General features: G+C 40.0%; 1 protein-coding gene across 11 annotated transcripts in view; it reads right to left on the minus strand.

Annotated features, from left to right (window-relative positions):
• LOC101174373 (myocyte-specific enhancer factor 2D homolog) overlaps positions 1-16495 on the minus strand; it is a 107264-nt gene that overhangs the window by 15370 nt on the left and 75399 nt on the right. For 8 of the 11 annotated variants that reach the window (XM_020710361.2, XM_020710367.2, XM_020710365.2 and 5 more), the window contains 4 exons: positions 5244-5422; positions 3672-3701; positions 695-812; positions 83-245 (listed from right to left, as the gene is read on the minus strand). In XM_020710361.2, coding sequence (XP_020566020.1) covers positions 83-245; positions 695-812; positions 3672-3701; positions 5244-5422 — 490 coding nt within the window. The remainder of the gene's footprint in view (positions 1-82; positions 246-694; positions 813-3671; positions 3702-5243; positions 5423-16495) is intronic. The other 3 variants (XM_020710363.2, XM_020710370.2, XM_020710362.2) reach the window with 2 other exon arrangements.

Here is a 16495-nt window from a genome sequence, read left to right on the forward strand (position 1 = left end):
TATCTTTTGTAAAAGGTGTTCTGAGAGGAAAATCATCTGATGAGTCTGTCAAATGTAAAGAAGCAAGTCCAGCAAAACTTACACCAAGTTACTGAGTGATGCCAAAGTCAACTGTTGCTGCTGCTGCTGTTGCTGCGAGACGGCCGGTTGCTGTTGCTGTTGCCAGGCAGCCATGTTGCTAGGCACCAGCCCTGGTGGCGTGAACGTCTGGAGCGCTGTGAGATCTGCACTCGTCAGCTGGTACTCTGGGATTAGGGGATGGAGGGAGGGGAACAAAGAGGGAGGAAGGGGGAGAGAAAGACGGTGGGGAGGAGTGGGAAGGGTGGGGGGGGGATTGTTTTACATCATGCAACTTTCTAGTGCATCAATATTAATCATGAGTAATCCATATTAATGGAGACCTTTGAAGTGGAATGATTCCAGAAGCTCTCACACAATGAACAAAGTGAATATTCATAGTGGTTTGTGGCATTACTCTGCAAGCTTTTCACATTTTTCTACATGGCTCTAACAGTTTTCCATGACACAATATAGACTGTATCTTTTAATTAGCACTTGCTCCATTTCTTTAAATAATTCAGCTCTGGCGGCTGCGGTCTCTTTCCCCATCCTCGCACTAACAGACAGATTCAGCTTAAGCTGTGAAAACGTCCCGTCTCCATGTGTGGGGCCAGAGCAGCTTTCCACGTCTCACCAGTGTTGTAAGACGTCTGCATGCCTGGGAAGGGTGCGAGAAGACTGGGCGTTGCCACGGAGACGACCGGGGTGGTGAGCGACTGTGCCACCTGCGAACCTCCTAGCCGCTGAGCATTCTGGGAAGACAGGACAAAAGGACACAATAGCTTTGAGTAGCTGAGACTGGAGAAAAAAGCTTTCCGCTACCTCTGTTTCTTTCTTTTCTCAAAGATGGGGAGGGAGACAAATTAAATCTAATAAAAAAATACAAATCTCCACAACTCTGCCGTTCACAGCTTAGTGAATTCATGCAAAAAACATTATGTCCTGGGGTGAAGTGGCACTGATGTAACTTTAGGAGAACTTTTCTGTGGAAAAAGGGATTTTCCAACACCCCCTTTTTTCCTTATTGGACTGTGACCACGAGCCGGGTTCGTGTCGTGAGAGAACCTTGTCAGGTTTTTCAGCAAATCATGCCTTTTTTGTCCTTATATGGACGAAGCGTGGAAGTTCTCAGCACATGACTTCATCCATTTTTAACAGCAATAATGATAATGACTAACACGTGCCTGCCACTGCTCAGAAACCCTGCAGTGTGACCAGAAAACAATTCTATTACTACTGTAAAACTCCTCTATAAACGAGGCCGTTCTCCTTCCAGTAAAATGCTAACAGATTGAATCCTCGGCTTCACCAAAGACGTGCAGGAACTCCTTGCATTTTCAAAGTTCAACATAACAAAAGTAAAAGAAAACAAAGAAAATCAAACCAGAACTCAGCAAATACAACTCCATATTAGTGATCTTTTCATCTGTGTGGAGCTGAGACGGATGTTTAATTCATCGTGCCACAGTCAGAGACCTCTCGCCCCCCTGCGAGAACCTCACTTCTCTCTGTGGTGTTTAACTTTTCTGCGGCACCTAAACATCAGCGTGCAAAATGAGAATTTTCTCGCATCTCAAGGTGGCGTTGGCACGGCAACGCTTGTCACCAGGGCCAGGCGTTTGTTATCTGGAGTCACGGTGGAAGGTGTTGTGAGAGGTAGTGCTGTGCTGGAGAGTCATGCTGACAAAAAAACTCATGCATCGGCAAAGCTGACAGAAGAGGGAAGAGTGGGGATGAGTCTGAGTGCGAAAGAACGTGTTTTTGTGGAATAAGAATGTGAGCAGACAAGTATGCCAGGAATGAAAACCCAGTGTGAGGTGCATGTTTGTTCTGAGGTGTGTGTGTATTTATGCAAGGAAATCTGCGTTGCTGTGTGTGTGTTTGAAGGACTGAAGGGGTAAAGGGAGCCGAGTCGAACATGCCCATCTGTGTTCCAGGTTGGAGACTTTGTGAGCTTTCCTTTCTCTGATCCTCAGCGCATCGACACTCAGATGAAACCAAACATGCACATGCTGAGCAGCTTTCACACGCAGCAGAGAGTCAGCTGGTTGCTCCAGTTCCCTCAATATTTCCCAGCAATGGCTTATTTGTGCTGCACAAATGTCACCCCAGGCTGAGCTGCACTGTATCATAAATATTTGTTGGACTTTTGATTCAATTTAAAGGATTTAACAAAAAAACAATGATTTGCTGTGCTTGTTCCTAGAAGAAAATAGGAGTGACATTCTTTCCTAACATTTTCCAGCTTTAATTTGGTGTAAAAAACGCAAGAATTACCTAAATGCTTTGAATAATTTTACAAATTAAATACAAATAAAGCCACTATAAGCACTGAAACTGTTCCCAGTGGTCTTTTAATTATGGTTATGCTGTTTTTAGCCCACATCAAAAAACCCGTGTCGTTTTCTAGAGCATAGTTTCTGTAGAGCAGCAGTAGTAGTTTATTAGAAATTCATCTCTGAGTTGTGGGTGGGATCATTGGCACGGAGCATCTGTACCCCCCCTTACCACTGCTGAGAGCTCTCTGTCCACACACTTTCCAACTAGTTTACAGACTCTCACACCCCCAAACTAACAAAACCTGTGAAACCAACCTTGGAGCTATCCAGCCGTCCGGTTTGAGCCAGATTCCAACTCGGACAAGGAAAACGAAAACGTCCATAGATCTATTTGTCTACAACTGGATGCATCCAAATTTAGAGGAGTAGGGAGCATGTGGCCCTCCCGGTGTGTTTTCTACATCACAATTATGTTTTTTGTTTCAAAAAACGTTTTTACCTCTGCTCCTGATTCGCAATGATTTGAATTAAAAAAAAAATTCTGAAATGTGAGTTTGAGCTGAATTTTTTCATTTATGTTCTCCATCCTCAGAAAAATGCCACAAGAACATGTTAAAGACACCAAAAATACAAATTTTCATTGGGGTGGGTCGTTAAATCCTGTAAAAACCTATTCCTAGAGTTTTCTTTATTCCAGCAAAACACAATGGCAAAAGAGGTCTTACTAAACTTATTGTTTCTTATCAAAGCACTGGTGGCCCCTTTTGAAAATAATTACTAAAGTATGGAAAATTACATCTTATATGCAGGAATGTTTTGGAGTTAAGTCAGGTTGTTAAAAGAAAACAAGTACATTGATCACTGCAACAGTTTATGTCAATTCTTTTGATTTATTGCTCTTATTTTGCTGTTAATTTTTGGGGTGAGTCAATCAATTTTCTATGACCCCCTTTGATACGAGAAATATTTCGATGAAATTGCTGTAATTATAGCAAAATGTGGATTTCATAATTTGATTTCATTCGCAATTGAGCCTTAAAGTAGACTGGAAGTCCACCTTTTTGTGCTAGAAACTACAGCACAAAGCTCTGCTGGAGACATTACTGTAGAGGCTTTGCTGAACATCCATACATAAAGGAGCCGGGGCGACCAGCTGACACGTCCACTTTTGGTACATTACTGCGATGCTCCAAAGGCTTTCATTTAGTTGTCATCACAGCTGAGTTAACCCCGATAGGATGCGCGCAGTGACGGTGTCACACTCATGCTCAGTGAGATCACACAGAGTTTGACACCACATCTACAAGGCTGAAACTCTAGAAGTCTATTCACCTCACTCACCAACTCCAGCTCTTCCTCTGTCTGCACGGACGGTGAAAAAGGGGGAGTAAAGAACACAGGAAGTTACATTTCTTTAAACCAAATGTAGTCAAAGTGGATGAGTAAAAAAAAAAGTCAAAACGAAATCCTCTAAGCGTCCTTAAGTTTTTCAAAACTCTGTCACAAAAAACTTCATTAAATCAAACTGCATGTGAACAAAATGATATAAATGAAGCTATTGTATATAAATGTAAACAAGTAAGCCGTGTTTTTTTTTTGTCATTGACTGTTTATGATAACAGGAATGAGTGATCCCTCCACCCTGGCCTTCCAGACAGGAAGTACCTGCGAGTTCCAGAAAGCCAAAATCCTTCTATTGAGAAAAAGCTATTATTCAGTCACTCCATTGGTCACAATAACCATTCTTGCTTTGCTACCCATTTTTTTTAACAATCTTGCTAGTCCACTTTTTTCACATTTTTCTGTAGTGCAAGTTATTTAAGTTCTAAACTGGCCAATCAGATGCATCAATAAAAGTATGAAGAATGTGGAACGTTCAAAAGGTTTGATGGTGTGTGGACTTCTAACAAGCTCATTCCTGATTGGTGGGAATGGTTGCCATGGAAATTATGAATCAGACGGATTTGGACCAAACAGTGGTCACTGATCAACGTGGCGGCATCCGCATCATATCGTCAAAAATTCTCATTTACAGTCAATGTTTTTTATCTATAAAAGTCCTAAAGCTGATGCCATTTATTTGGTTTACTTTGAAAGCAATGGACTCACTACAAAAATACACATAAACAAAAATATTTGAAATATTACAGCTTAACGTTATTCCCTCATTCTGACCTACAAATGAGCCCAAAATGATCATAAAACAACACTTTGTTTGACATGGAAGATCCTGCGTTCATACTTAGGTTAGATAGAAACCTGCACAGAAGTGCTCCACTTCCATAAATGTTCACTTTCTCTCAGTGGGTGTCCTCCTCATTAGCATGATTTATGTGCATACATTTATGTTAAATATGACCCACTCAACTTTTTGAATATATATAAAAGTCATATCTTATAACTTTTACTTTTTCAAGGTCATCCAGTGTGCTCATGAGAACACTGCTAAAAAGGATTGGATGATGCTGAAATCCAAGTGGATTATTTTATATTTTGAACGAGTTTCAATGACAAGGCATGTTTTCAGATCCAGTTTAAATTGATTTAATCAGATTTGTTCTCTTTGTAGAAAATCTAAGCAGATTTTGAAGGAGCTAAACAATCAACAAAACTCCAACATCCTGCAGAAGGCCCATCTTACAAATGTTCAGAGTTCAAGACAACCTCAGAAGTAGAAGGAAATGAAAAGAATACCAATGAAAAAGAGATGAACTGGGATTTTTTAGCTGCAGTTGGAGAATTGACGACAGCACTCTAGGACTAATTCATCCAGCTGAAAGCCTGCACCCACTTCCTCCTTTTCAGCTAAAGTGTTGCTGAGGAAACTTGCCAGACACCAGCTAATCAATGACTTAATTTGAGTTAAACTCAAGTGTTGTTCCCATTTAGCTGCCTTCTCCTCACCAGCTGCATGAGGCTCTTGCCGCCATGCGAAGTGTTGACCCTCAGGTCCGGTTTGCGGTTGTTGACCATCTGAGGACTGGGTGGAGGTGGAGACTTAGCCGGGACTACTTTCCCCAGGCTGTTGCCGTTGGATACGGAGAGGAGGCCCGGAGAGGCCCTGGCACTGATGTAGCCATTAGCTGGAGAGACACAAATAAAGAGAGGGGTTTAGTGAAGAGGGAGGACAGGAGGAGGTTTTGTCTGTTCTGATGTTTTTCAGTATGTACCTGTTAACCGTCTGCGCTCGTCTGCCTTCGTGTGTGCGCTCGTGTGTTCTCATTAGCAACTTGGATCGCACGGTCGCACCACATGCTTCTCATTTCTGAGCTCAAACAATGTTTTTTTGGCGGAGTTCTGATTCTCTACAGCTCCTTCACATCAAAACCTTGTCACGCTCCCTGCAGAACTATTTTATGTCTGCGCTCGCTCTCTCTGCATCTCTCCTCTTTTGTTTCACTCGTCTCGACTTCGGTGTAAACAAAAACACACAAATGTCTCAGGGCTGTTTCCATCTTACATTGTAAAAAAAACAAAAAACTCACCCCTTATGAAGTTCACTGTCACTGATCTCTGGAAGAGCTGTTTCTTAATGTAAAACACTACAAGTCTCTGGTGTCGTACACATAATTACTAAAGGATCAATAGTGAGGTGCACCTCCATGCATACATGTGCTGAAAGTCATTAAAGTCGTCAAGATTCAGCTTTGATTGGTTTTTTGGTAGTTTCACAAATGAAAGACAATATATTTGTGAGATATTGTATATGTGTTGGGAGATCAAAAAGAAGAAATCCTTCATTGTTTAGATGTAAATGTAGATGTAAATGTTTTTGTAAACAGTTTTAAAGATCACTCTGATGAAAAATGTGGTTTGGAAGTTTTTTACATTTTCTCGTAGCATTTTTTTCATGATGAAGGACATATTTCAAGAAAATTAGGATTTAAATTGTGTATCTGAGTATGTATTTATTTAAATCGTTGGGAATCAGGAGCAGATGAAAAACTATTTGTCTGAAAAAGCTTGTAGTTGTTGTGTACAAACTACAATCGGCAGGCCACTCCATTCCGATGCATCCACCTACAGAAAAATACATTCGTGTACGTCTTCGGGAGAGAGTGTAAACAAAGGGATCATGGGTAATGAGCTGAGGCCAACAGTTCCACCCATAACTTGGAGACAAATTTTTGATGAACTCCTGGTGCTCTTCAGAATCTGTGTCCTAGAAAACGACACATGTTTTTGGATTTTGCCTAAAAACGGCATCATCATAATTAAAAGACTACTGGACACACTTTTACAATAGATCAAAAGATGATTGGAGTTACTCCTAATATTGTAGAATTAGAATTTAGGAGTCATTTATTTAATACAAAACAAGTATCATTATTTATCCATGATTTTCCTCTGCCTTTGAGTTCAACAAATCGTAACTTTGTGATGCCTAACAAAATAGACATTTGTAAAAATAAAAAAGCAAATGTGTTTCTTTTGAAACCCTTAAAAATTCTGTACATATTTGCCAAAAACACTTGTTATGACAAACAAGGTCAAGTAAAGGTTGCTGTGGAATGAAAAAAAAAAAGATTTTTCTTTCTATTTTTGTTTTGAAAGTTTTTTTTTCTAAACTGAGAAGAGAGAAACGAACAAAGGAAAGTGCATTTGCTTGGAGCTATGTTAAGTGGTGTATGATACATATTTGATGCACTTGTGGGATTGGGATAAGTGCAGCGAACATCTGACGAACGTTTCTCATCAACAATGTCTTCAGAACAGAAGAGTAACTGGACATTGATAATAGTTCACTCCACACGTTTGACTGCATTCTTGATTTCTGAGTCAAACTACAACAAAAACGGGAGATCAAACTAATATTTTTCTGCGGCTCTATGCCGCCTAAAGTTCAATGGGGACACGTCGAACTGCATTACAGACTATTACTGAACACACCCTCCTTTGAAACCTTACAACTGTCACATTCCAGCCGTCTGCAAACAACCACTGATGCATGACCTGATCAGATGCTGGAAAGCACAACTTAGTGTCTTTAACACTGACCTATCTACTTTTCTTTGACTCATTTTCTTTAACATTTTGAGCTTCTGGATGAAACCCGAACTGTGTTCATAATTAAAACACTTTCACGTAATTCTTGCTATAATTGCAGATAAAATTGTAAGAAAGAGGTGTGGTGTTTGGGTGTTGTGACAACAACATGACAGCAGACAGCAGTAATTCTGAAGTTAAAAAGACGGATTTAAACAGAACTCTGTCCAAAGAGTGCATCAAACCAGGCAGCAGGGACTTTCCCAAAGACAGAAAAACAGAGCAGAGTTTCCCCCTGGACCCGAGGAAAGAGGGCGTGTGTGTGTGTTGACAGCAGATAGCATTTCTCCATGACGTTGCCTTCAGACAGCATTGGCATGTGACTCTGCTACATCTCAGTCACACAAACACACGTCCCATAGTGCACCACTACAACGACAAGTAAACCTAATCTCTGCTATCAGTAGAAGAGGGAAACTGGACAGGAGGATGAAGGACAGATGGACAAAAGGAAGGAGGAAAAGGGCAAAACTCTCATTTAGAGGATGCAGCAAATTAAAGATAAGTCTGGTTTAACCTTTGTGTACCTTCGACAACAAAGGATCACAAAGAGACAAAAAAATAGTTTCTGTCCATCTTAAGCTATATAATAGTGGTGTAAAGCTCCAGGCTTCGGAGGCCGGTGTCCTGCATGTTTTCCAACCCACCCGTCATCGAAGCTCCTTATTAAACACACCTGATCCAGGTTTTCAGCACCAGACAAGGCAGGATTTCTGGAAAACCAGTGGGAGGTTGGGAGTTTGACACCCTTGCTATAGCATATGGTCTTTAATAAAACTCTTTATATGAAATAAAGGAGCCATTTGATCAGTTTATCAGTTTCTTTTCTTTTCTTTTTAAGCCATTCAGTTGGAGATTCTCTGGGATGACCCAAGACCCACTTTTGGCAATGATTGAGCCATGAATGAGAATGACTTCAAGAAGCTCAGGTTCAATCAATAGGAAAACCTATTGACTTCCTGGTCAAAGTTAATTAAAAACCTGAAGTAACTGGTGACGATTCAGCTCAACAGGTTATTAAGAGGCAGCATTTTCCTCAAGCAAAGCCATCCCCTCCCATAAACTACAATTATTAAATTGTTGAACTTCACATACTTATAACTTATACCAAAGCATTTAATTTTCTTATCTGACATGGAGATCATGGAAGAAATTGGGGTGTGGTCTTTCAAATGAAAGGGAACCATCTGATCCTCAGTGCTGCAGCAGCCTGAACAGGTGTGTTCAGCGACTGTCAGTCTTGTTTAACCTGCCTACTTGTCTACTTTCAGAGAGGCGGGGTCAATAACAAAGATGACCAAAACCACAAAGCTAATGAGCAGCTTTGCATCAGCTTAATAAAAAGCGATGGATCATGGGACCATATTCAAAACCCATTTATTTTGCAGTCTTTGGGTTGAACCTAAAGCACCCAAATTCCTCTGAGCGTCATAGTTGAATGAAATCTTAGTGTGTATATGGTTTCCCTTGAGTTTCTGCTTTTGCAGATCACTGGGCTCAACTTTTCCCATATTTATTATTGTATGTGCAAATACAGTGAAGCTGCAAAGCTGTCATCTTGCTGGTAGAGAGAAAATTAATTCTAACTTAAAAAAAAAAAAAATCTAGTCTTATGTTGGTTTTTTTTGTGTGAGTAATTTTCTGACATCCCGTTGCACTTTTTGACAGAATTACCACTGGGAAGAAGAAAATCATTTCATTAAAGTAACTTTTCTCAAAGTTTGAAAATGGTTTTATAAGCCTTTTTAGAGCTACATTCTTGTTTACAAGAGTTTCTCAAATCAGCAAAATGACATAAATTCTGCTTTACAGAGACTGTTGCGATTTCTTATGAATGTTTCCAAAATGTATTTGAGTAGCACAAAATAAAACGTCTTTCAGGTCTTTAAGTCTGCCGTTAATCATTTTAGATGGAAAAATTAAGTTTTGAGCAACAGCACCATTTACTAAATTATTTCAGTTTGGTGCTCAATTAGGAGTGTATTCATTAAATATTAAGAAAATGTTATAATGAAAAGAGGGGTAAAATGACTTGGAAAAAGCTGTAAAAAATGATGCAACAGCAGAGTAGCTGCTCACATGGATTAGCTGTCCCACTGAAATGTAATTAAAGTCAAGGCCTGTTCTATTTATATATAAATAAATATGCATTAAGGTCTTGCTTAGTTTTTACTGTGGTGGCCCGCACAAATCTTTCTCAAACAGTCTGAGCAATGGAAAGCTCATATCAGCACCACAGCAGGAAATTTGAAAAATGGCATAGAAATAAACCTAAGGAGGCCAAGATGAAGTGAGTCAAACGGCTAAGAAAAGCAGAGGGGATGACAAGACAGCAGGTAGGTGGTGGCAGGTTACCCATGGCAAGATGGGAAAGTTTTGGAGAGAATACAAAGGAGAGAAAGAAAAAAAAGGAAGATTTTGAAAACATCGGAGAGACGAGGCAAAGAATGAATTACACAATTGTGGCTAATCGTTTTAAATTGCTCATTAAAATGAGGTTGGGAAGGCAAACCCTCAGAAAAACAACACAGAGAAAGAGAGTGTGGTGATGGCAGAGCGAAATGTACGGATTGGGGAATGTCACAAGAATGAAATGATGTAAGGCAGGTGGGGGAAGTAGGAATGGAAAGGAGGTGGGAGGCAGAGCTGAACTCAAAATGGGAGGGGGGCAGAGAAACAAGGACTTCAGACCAAAGAAAAAGACATACATATACAGATTCAGAGAAGAGGTAAGAAGAAAGAAAAGAGGAAAGCAGAAGCCAAAAGAATTGGCAAGATGGCAAAACAGAAGGTATTTGTGATGATACAAGCAGTACCAGAAGAGAGGGTGCAAATAAGCAGGCATGGGTGGATTAAAGCAAAAAGTTTGAGGAAGGCAAAAGATAGAAGCGTAAAAGAAGCAGCAACCACATGACACTGAATTATAATGATGAGGTATGGAGTGAAGTATAGAGAAAGGGGAAAAAAATCAGATAGGAGGAGGGGGAGGAGAAGTGAAGGCATATGCAGATGAGACTGTGGAGGGATACAGAGTTTCTCATGCTGGTGTTATTCAGAAAATAGAGGAAAGCAGAGGAGAAGAGAATGGACATGAAAAGAGAAATTGGCACAGGTTTATTGGAGGGGAAAAAGAATGACCCCAAAGAGAAAGTGGACTCCCAGCAGGCATCTGACCGATGAGATCACCTGCATCCTGTTGACGCAGAGAGATTCTCCCTTCAATTGGCCCCATTTGGCAACTCCGTTGGCCCTTCATGTGTGTGTATTTGTGTTGCTGAGAACAATTGTGTGTCGCTGATTGATGGGAATCTGTCTGTGTTTCAATAGTTTTGTCTGAATTTCCAAAGCTGCTTTTTAAAGACCCACTCCGATGATAATCATGTTTTTGGTGTTTTTTTAACGTGTTCGTGTGGCATTTTTCTGACAATGGAGGATATTTATAAAGAAAATTAAGCTCAAATATGTATTTTTGAGTATTTCTTTATTCAAATCTTTTTAAATCAGGAGCAGAAAAAGAAAAAAAATCTGTTATAGCTATAGAGAGTTTTTGTGATGTAGAAAATACGGTGGGATGGGAGCTTGGGGCCGGCGCTCCATTTGTCCGAGCTGACATCTGGATCAAAACTGTACGGCTGGATATCTCCAATATTGCTCCCCATTTTTGTTGCGCCATTAAGGTTAAGTTGTGGGTATAGGGGATAAGCTAGCGGGAGAGTGTGTAAACAGAGAGCTCTCAGCAATGAACTACAGCCGCTCTGCAGAAACTGTCCTAGAAAACAACACAGGTTCTTAAATTTTGGCTAAAAACAGCATAATCATTAATAAAAGCCCACTTGAAATGATTTTAAAATAACTCAAAAGATGATCAGAGTGAGATTTTGATTTAAATATAAATCTAAATTATTTCTTAATACAGCACATTTAACAACCATAACATTTAAAATTTCCAGAATGAAAAAAAATGATTGCAGTTGATAGAGTGATGGAACATTGATGATAATAGTCTTAAATATGTCTTTACTTAACAACAAAAAGGAATTGATTGCATTAGTGTTTATGTTATGTTTTATGCAGCACTAAACACTTCCCCTGGACAATTTTTCGGCAGGAAAAAGTCCCTAATGATTCATATTTAAACCCAAATTTTTAACCTGATTTTACTATAATATAAAAAGATGCACTTAGATGTCTGCACTGCGCCCAAAAATGTATAATACTAGTTATTCCCATTGTGATTCACATCAAATCAACCACATTTCCAATGATGTTTAGCTGACGTGTTTCCCACCATTTTTTTCTTTTACCAAGGTGAAGATTTTGTGTGTATGGCAAATTACATATGGCAGCAACAAATACCAGAAAATAAATCAATACATTTCTAGCTTCTTTGCCATTTTGCTGCATTTTTTCTGTGCGTTTGCCTTTAATAGCTGCTGCTAAGCATTTAAGCACTTGATAATTCCTCCATGTAAATCTCTCATGTGACAGGCTAACATTACGTCCTGACAGACTTTGCCCAAGTGAAGCTGTCCCTGAACACAATAGACATGATGGATCCTCACCTGTCCATCTATTCATACTCCAGGGAGATGAAAGAACATCATCTACTGCTCCTTAAAGAAAAAAAAGAAAAAAATAACAATCGCTCTGCCTGCCTCGATCTTCTATATGTTTTTCCAAGACAGTCTCTGTCTTTCTAGACTTTCCCCATCTCATTCCCTGACATTGTGTCACCTGAAAAACTGCCTTAGCACATCTTGCAGCCTCTTCTTGCTCCTATATTTCATCTGCAACCAGCTCTCTTGTCAGCTGCAGATGCTCCACACCGTGACTGCTGGGATGGGTTTAGACCAAAGCCACCTCACCCATGTTGCACCTGCTCAACAACAACCTGCTGTTTTAAGTTAGCAAACTGCTCTTTATAATTGAAGATTGGATCATACCACTTCCTCTGACTTTAAATTGGCATTCTAACACAGTTGGGAAACATTCTCCATTCATTCAAAAACTCGTATCTTACAGAAAACAGTTTAATCTAAAATCTCCTAGATTTTTGTGGCTGAACAAGCATCCTAGTCCGTTATAAATCTGAATTCAACTTCTCTAAAAGCTCTCTGGTTCTTGGTGTTGTGGTGGTAATTGTTGTCGTTTCATCCATGAATGCTCTAATCCAGAGGGTGTCACACTCAAATTCACAGTAGGCCAAAAATTAAGCAGTGAAGTTAGCTCAGCACACAAGACAAACAGGTCTGTCCTTTATATTCGTGAACAGATAATAATAATGTGGCTGGAGCATGGCTATCAATGACTGTCAACAGAAAAAAGGAGCGCTTGCATGTTTCAACTGCGCGCCAACATATTAGCAAAGCATTGTGGGATTTGTAGTATTAGCGCTAAAGGATGTTCCGCTCTACTGCACATTTGATATGATCTTGCGGGCCAATTATGATTACACTGCGGGCCAAATTTTGCCCGCGGACCTGAGTTTGACACATTTACTCTAATGGGAGGGGGTCACTCCCCAGACCGAAGCCTCTCTCCTCCTACAACCCACTTTGAAGCTCTAATAATAAAGTCCATCGCCATTGTTTAAAAAAAACTGAGTAGATATTGTGCACCTTGCCATGATCACTACTTCCAACATCTGCCAGTTTATTGTAAATTCAGATGTCCTAAAACACAAATGAATATCTAGGAAATATTTTTTTCACCAACCCACTCACTGTGCTTGGCACTTCAAAATATTCCACAGCGTCCCACAGTAGACTACGTGGTGCCGAGCCAAACACATTTGCTAAATCTAGGTAAAACTCAGATCTCGCTTTTCCATCTTTGCTGACTGGATTTGAAGCCAGATCACGCTTGTATGTTCAAGAGACCTTGAAAAAACAGGTTTTCCTGCTTTTTCAAGGGATGTATATAACATTCAGGAAAATGGGTGTAAACCAGTAAACCTCGTGCATTCTTACAAACATTGTACGGAACATTGTTTGGCCCAGGGGAGAACGCTGACCTGCTGTTGGTTGTCATTAGAGCATCTGTTCGAGTTCCGCAATCAAATCTGATTTCAATATTATTTACAATATGATTTCCTGGATTCTTTTTTTACATTTTGCCTCTTCACGGTGTACCAATGATAAACATTACAGACATAACATTCTTGCAGAACTAGTGACTAAATACGTTTTTGTCCCACGCATTTATTGCATTCACACCAGTTCTTTTGTCTCTCGTAAAACCAAAAAAATGAGAAACCTCGGTTGCTTTCTAGAATGTACAGTGTCAAACACCCCTTAAAAGTTCTGTTCTACATAAACACAAAGAAAAAAAACACTGATCTCATTGGTAAAAATGTGGTTTTATCTGCAGATGTTTGGCCTTTATCCCAACAACAGTAACAGTGGATGAAAATGCTGCTGCTTTGAGCAGTAAAGACTAAGAGTCACTCTGAGCATGTGACGCATGTGAACTCTTTTCCTGAGAGGCAACAGGATTTTTCTCTTTCCACAGTAGCCGGGTAAAATTCATCAATATTCATGATAAAAGTGCGACCTGATTGGCCACGGAATTAGGCGTCAAGTCAAGGTCAGTGTAAAAAATTATATATTGTTATTCCTTGCTGTTCTAGCACTGAAATGGTGATGCTTCAATTTCCTTGTACAACGGACAATGACAATGAAGCAAATCTAATCTAAAAACAGTAGGCAGATCTAGAAACAAAGTCTGGCAGCAAACAAATAAGGAAAAAAATAAAGAAAGGCCATGTGTTACAGAGGGCATGAACTCCAAATGTAAGCCAGAGTGACATGTATTCTTTTTTACTCTGAAAAGACTAATTTAATACTGTACTAAATTCAAGATTTTACACAAATATGGTTTAACTGATTGTGAAATTCTGAAGTACTTCTATAGACAGGAGTTCTGGGTCTTTATTGAAGCACATGTTTAAGTGAGTGATCTTAATTCGAAAATGAAAATGTATCTTCACAGACACAAAAGAGGTTTATACAAATATAGACCTTCATAACCCCTAATGTAACAGTAACATCTGTCGAACATCAGAGGCCTTCAGCTCTCATCTGTTTGCTCAGCTGCTGGACAGGACACGTTATTTCTGGATATTTCAAACCAGAATCTGTTCAAGAATTCTGTCCAGAGGTCTGGTAAATGTGTCAAACCCAGACTTGAAAAGTTTGTAAAACATTGAAAATGAAGGTTAACAAATCGCGATGAATCAAGAACAGATGAAAACCCGCGGTTTGAAAAAGTTCAGGTCTGTGACAAAGCCACTGCTATGGGCAGGCCAAGGTCCCCCTGCTCCAGTCTGACTCTAAATCCTCCACTTGAAGACAAATGGATCCATTTACGTCTTCATACTCCTCATCCGAGCTGACATCTGGCTCAAAACTGGACAGCTCAGATTTTGTTTGCTGTTTTTATTTTCTATTACGCTAATGTTAGCTTGGGTTTGTGTGGAGCTGCAAGATAGCCGGAGAGAGTGTAAACAAAGATATGACATGAAACTAGTGCAGGCGTACTCCGTACCAAAAGTCCCGCCCACAACCCAGAAGCCAATTTCTAATGAGCTCCTGCTGTGCTGCAGAAAACATGTCTTAAAAAATGACACAGGTTTTCAGATTTTTTTTCTAAAAATTGCTTATTATAATTATAATACCACTGGAAATGATTTTAGAATAGATGAAAATATAGTTGGAGTGGCACTTTAAATGGTACAGTGAGCCTGTGCTGCAGATTTGACCAGGAAACAGATACATTCTGCTGTACATCCCAGCTTCAAGCGATCTGCACATATTACTTATGCGATGAAGCTTTGAGGACGATTGTGATAAACATGAATTCACCTTGCTGTTGACAGTTTGAACAGAGTGTACACTACAATCAGAATCCCAGTCGCCTCTGCAGTCCTGCTACAGGAGGAAGAATCTGGAGGCAATTGGGTCAAAAAAGACAAATATCTGCACTGACAGATGGCACCAGTGGTATCTGAAGTACCCACATGGTTACAACACATGCCACATTACTGCATCGTCCCTGGTTTCAGCTGAACCACTGACCCGTGTTGCATGTCACACTCCTGTCTTCCCTTCACCATTTCCTAACAGCCTCATCACCAGCAAGGTAGAAGATAAAAAACTCCTTTTTAAAAGTCCCTTTGATTCTGTAAATGTCTTCGATTCTTAGCATGTGTTCCTCTCTGCTCAGGAGTGTACAGGAGTTTGTAATATCGCTTTGTGAGAGCATGTGTGCGATGTCTCCTATTACGCGAGGCTGGGCCTGGGAATGTGTGGAATGCCGGGTGACGTCAATCGTGACATTCCCGGAGCTCTAACTCCCTGGACAACAGCCGAGACCGGCAGGTTGTGGAGAGGAGGAGGGCAGAAAGTGAAAGAAAAAAAAGTAATAGGAAAAATGAGTGAAATTGATGAAACCTGACCTCCATCACAAAAGAAAGTTAGAAAGAAAAGACTGTCAAGATACAAAAAGAGGAAGAAATGTGAGAAAGAATAAGAGAAGAGCAAAGGGAGAAAAAGAAGAAACAACAATAGACAGGAGCAAGATAAAAGATAAAGAATGGAGGAGGGATGAGTTTGGTCATCTGAGGGGGTTGGGTCACCCGAGATGAGTTCTGGGTCAACAGGGTCTAATGTTTCAATAGATAAAGGAACAGTGGTATGGAAATGTTCCTCAAGCTCCACCAAAAGTCTTAGGGTGAGAAGTACACTGTATCCCCAAGTAATGATTTGATTTTAGGAAAAAAAAATTTCTTTTGTTTTAGTAAGCTAAAACAAAGAATTCTAAAAATTGGCACAATACTTCCAAACAGCAAAGAGAAGTTCATATAAATGAATCGATTCATTTTGGCTCACTTTACCCTCGGGCAATATAATTATTGATTGACTACAGAAAAAAAAGGGCTTTCAAACCATATCTATTATTATGAACTCACTGGCAGTATCTAAACCAGCTAACAGGATTTAAGGAGCGAGCTCTGGCCTGTGTCAAAGTCACCTCTGAGAAAAGTCCCGTGCCAAGACAAAGGGCGTTTTGGAGAGCGGGGGTCGGGCGGGGTGGTAGATTATTCCAGAGAG

Source organism: Oryzias latipes, chromosome 16, assembly GCF_002234675.1.
Source record: "Oryzias latipes chromosome 16, ASM223467v1".
Taxonomy (NCBI): Eukaryota; Metazoa; Chordata; class Actinopteri; order Beloniformes; family Adrianichthyidae; genus Oryzias; species Oryzias latipes.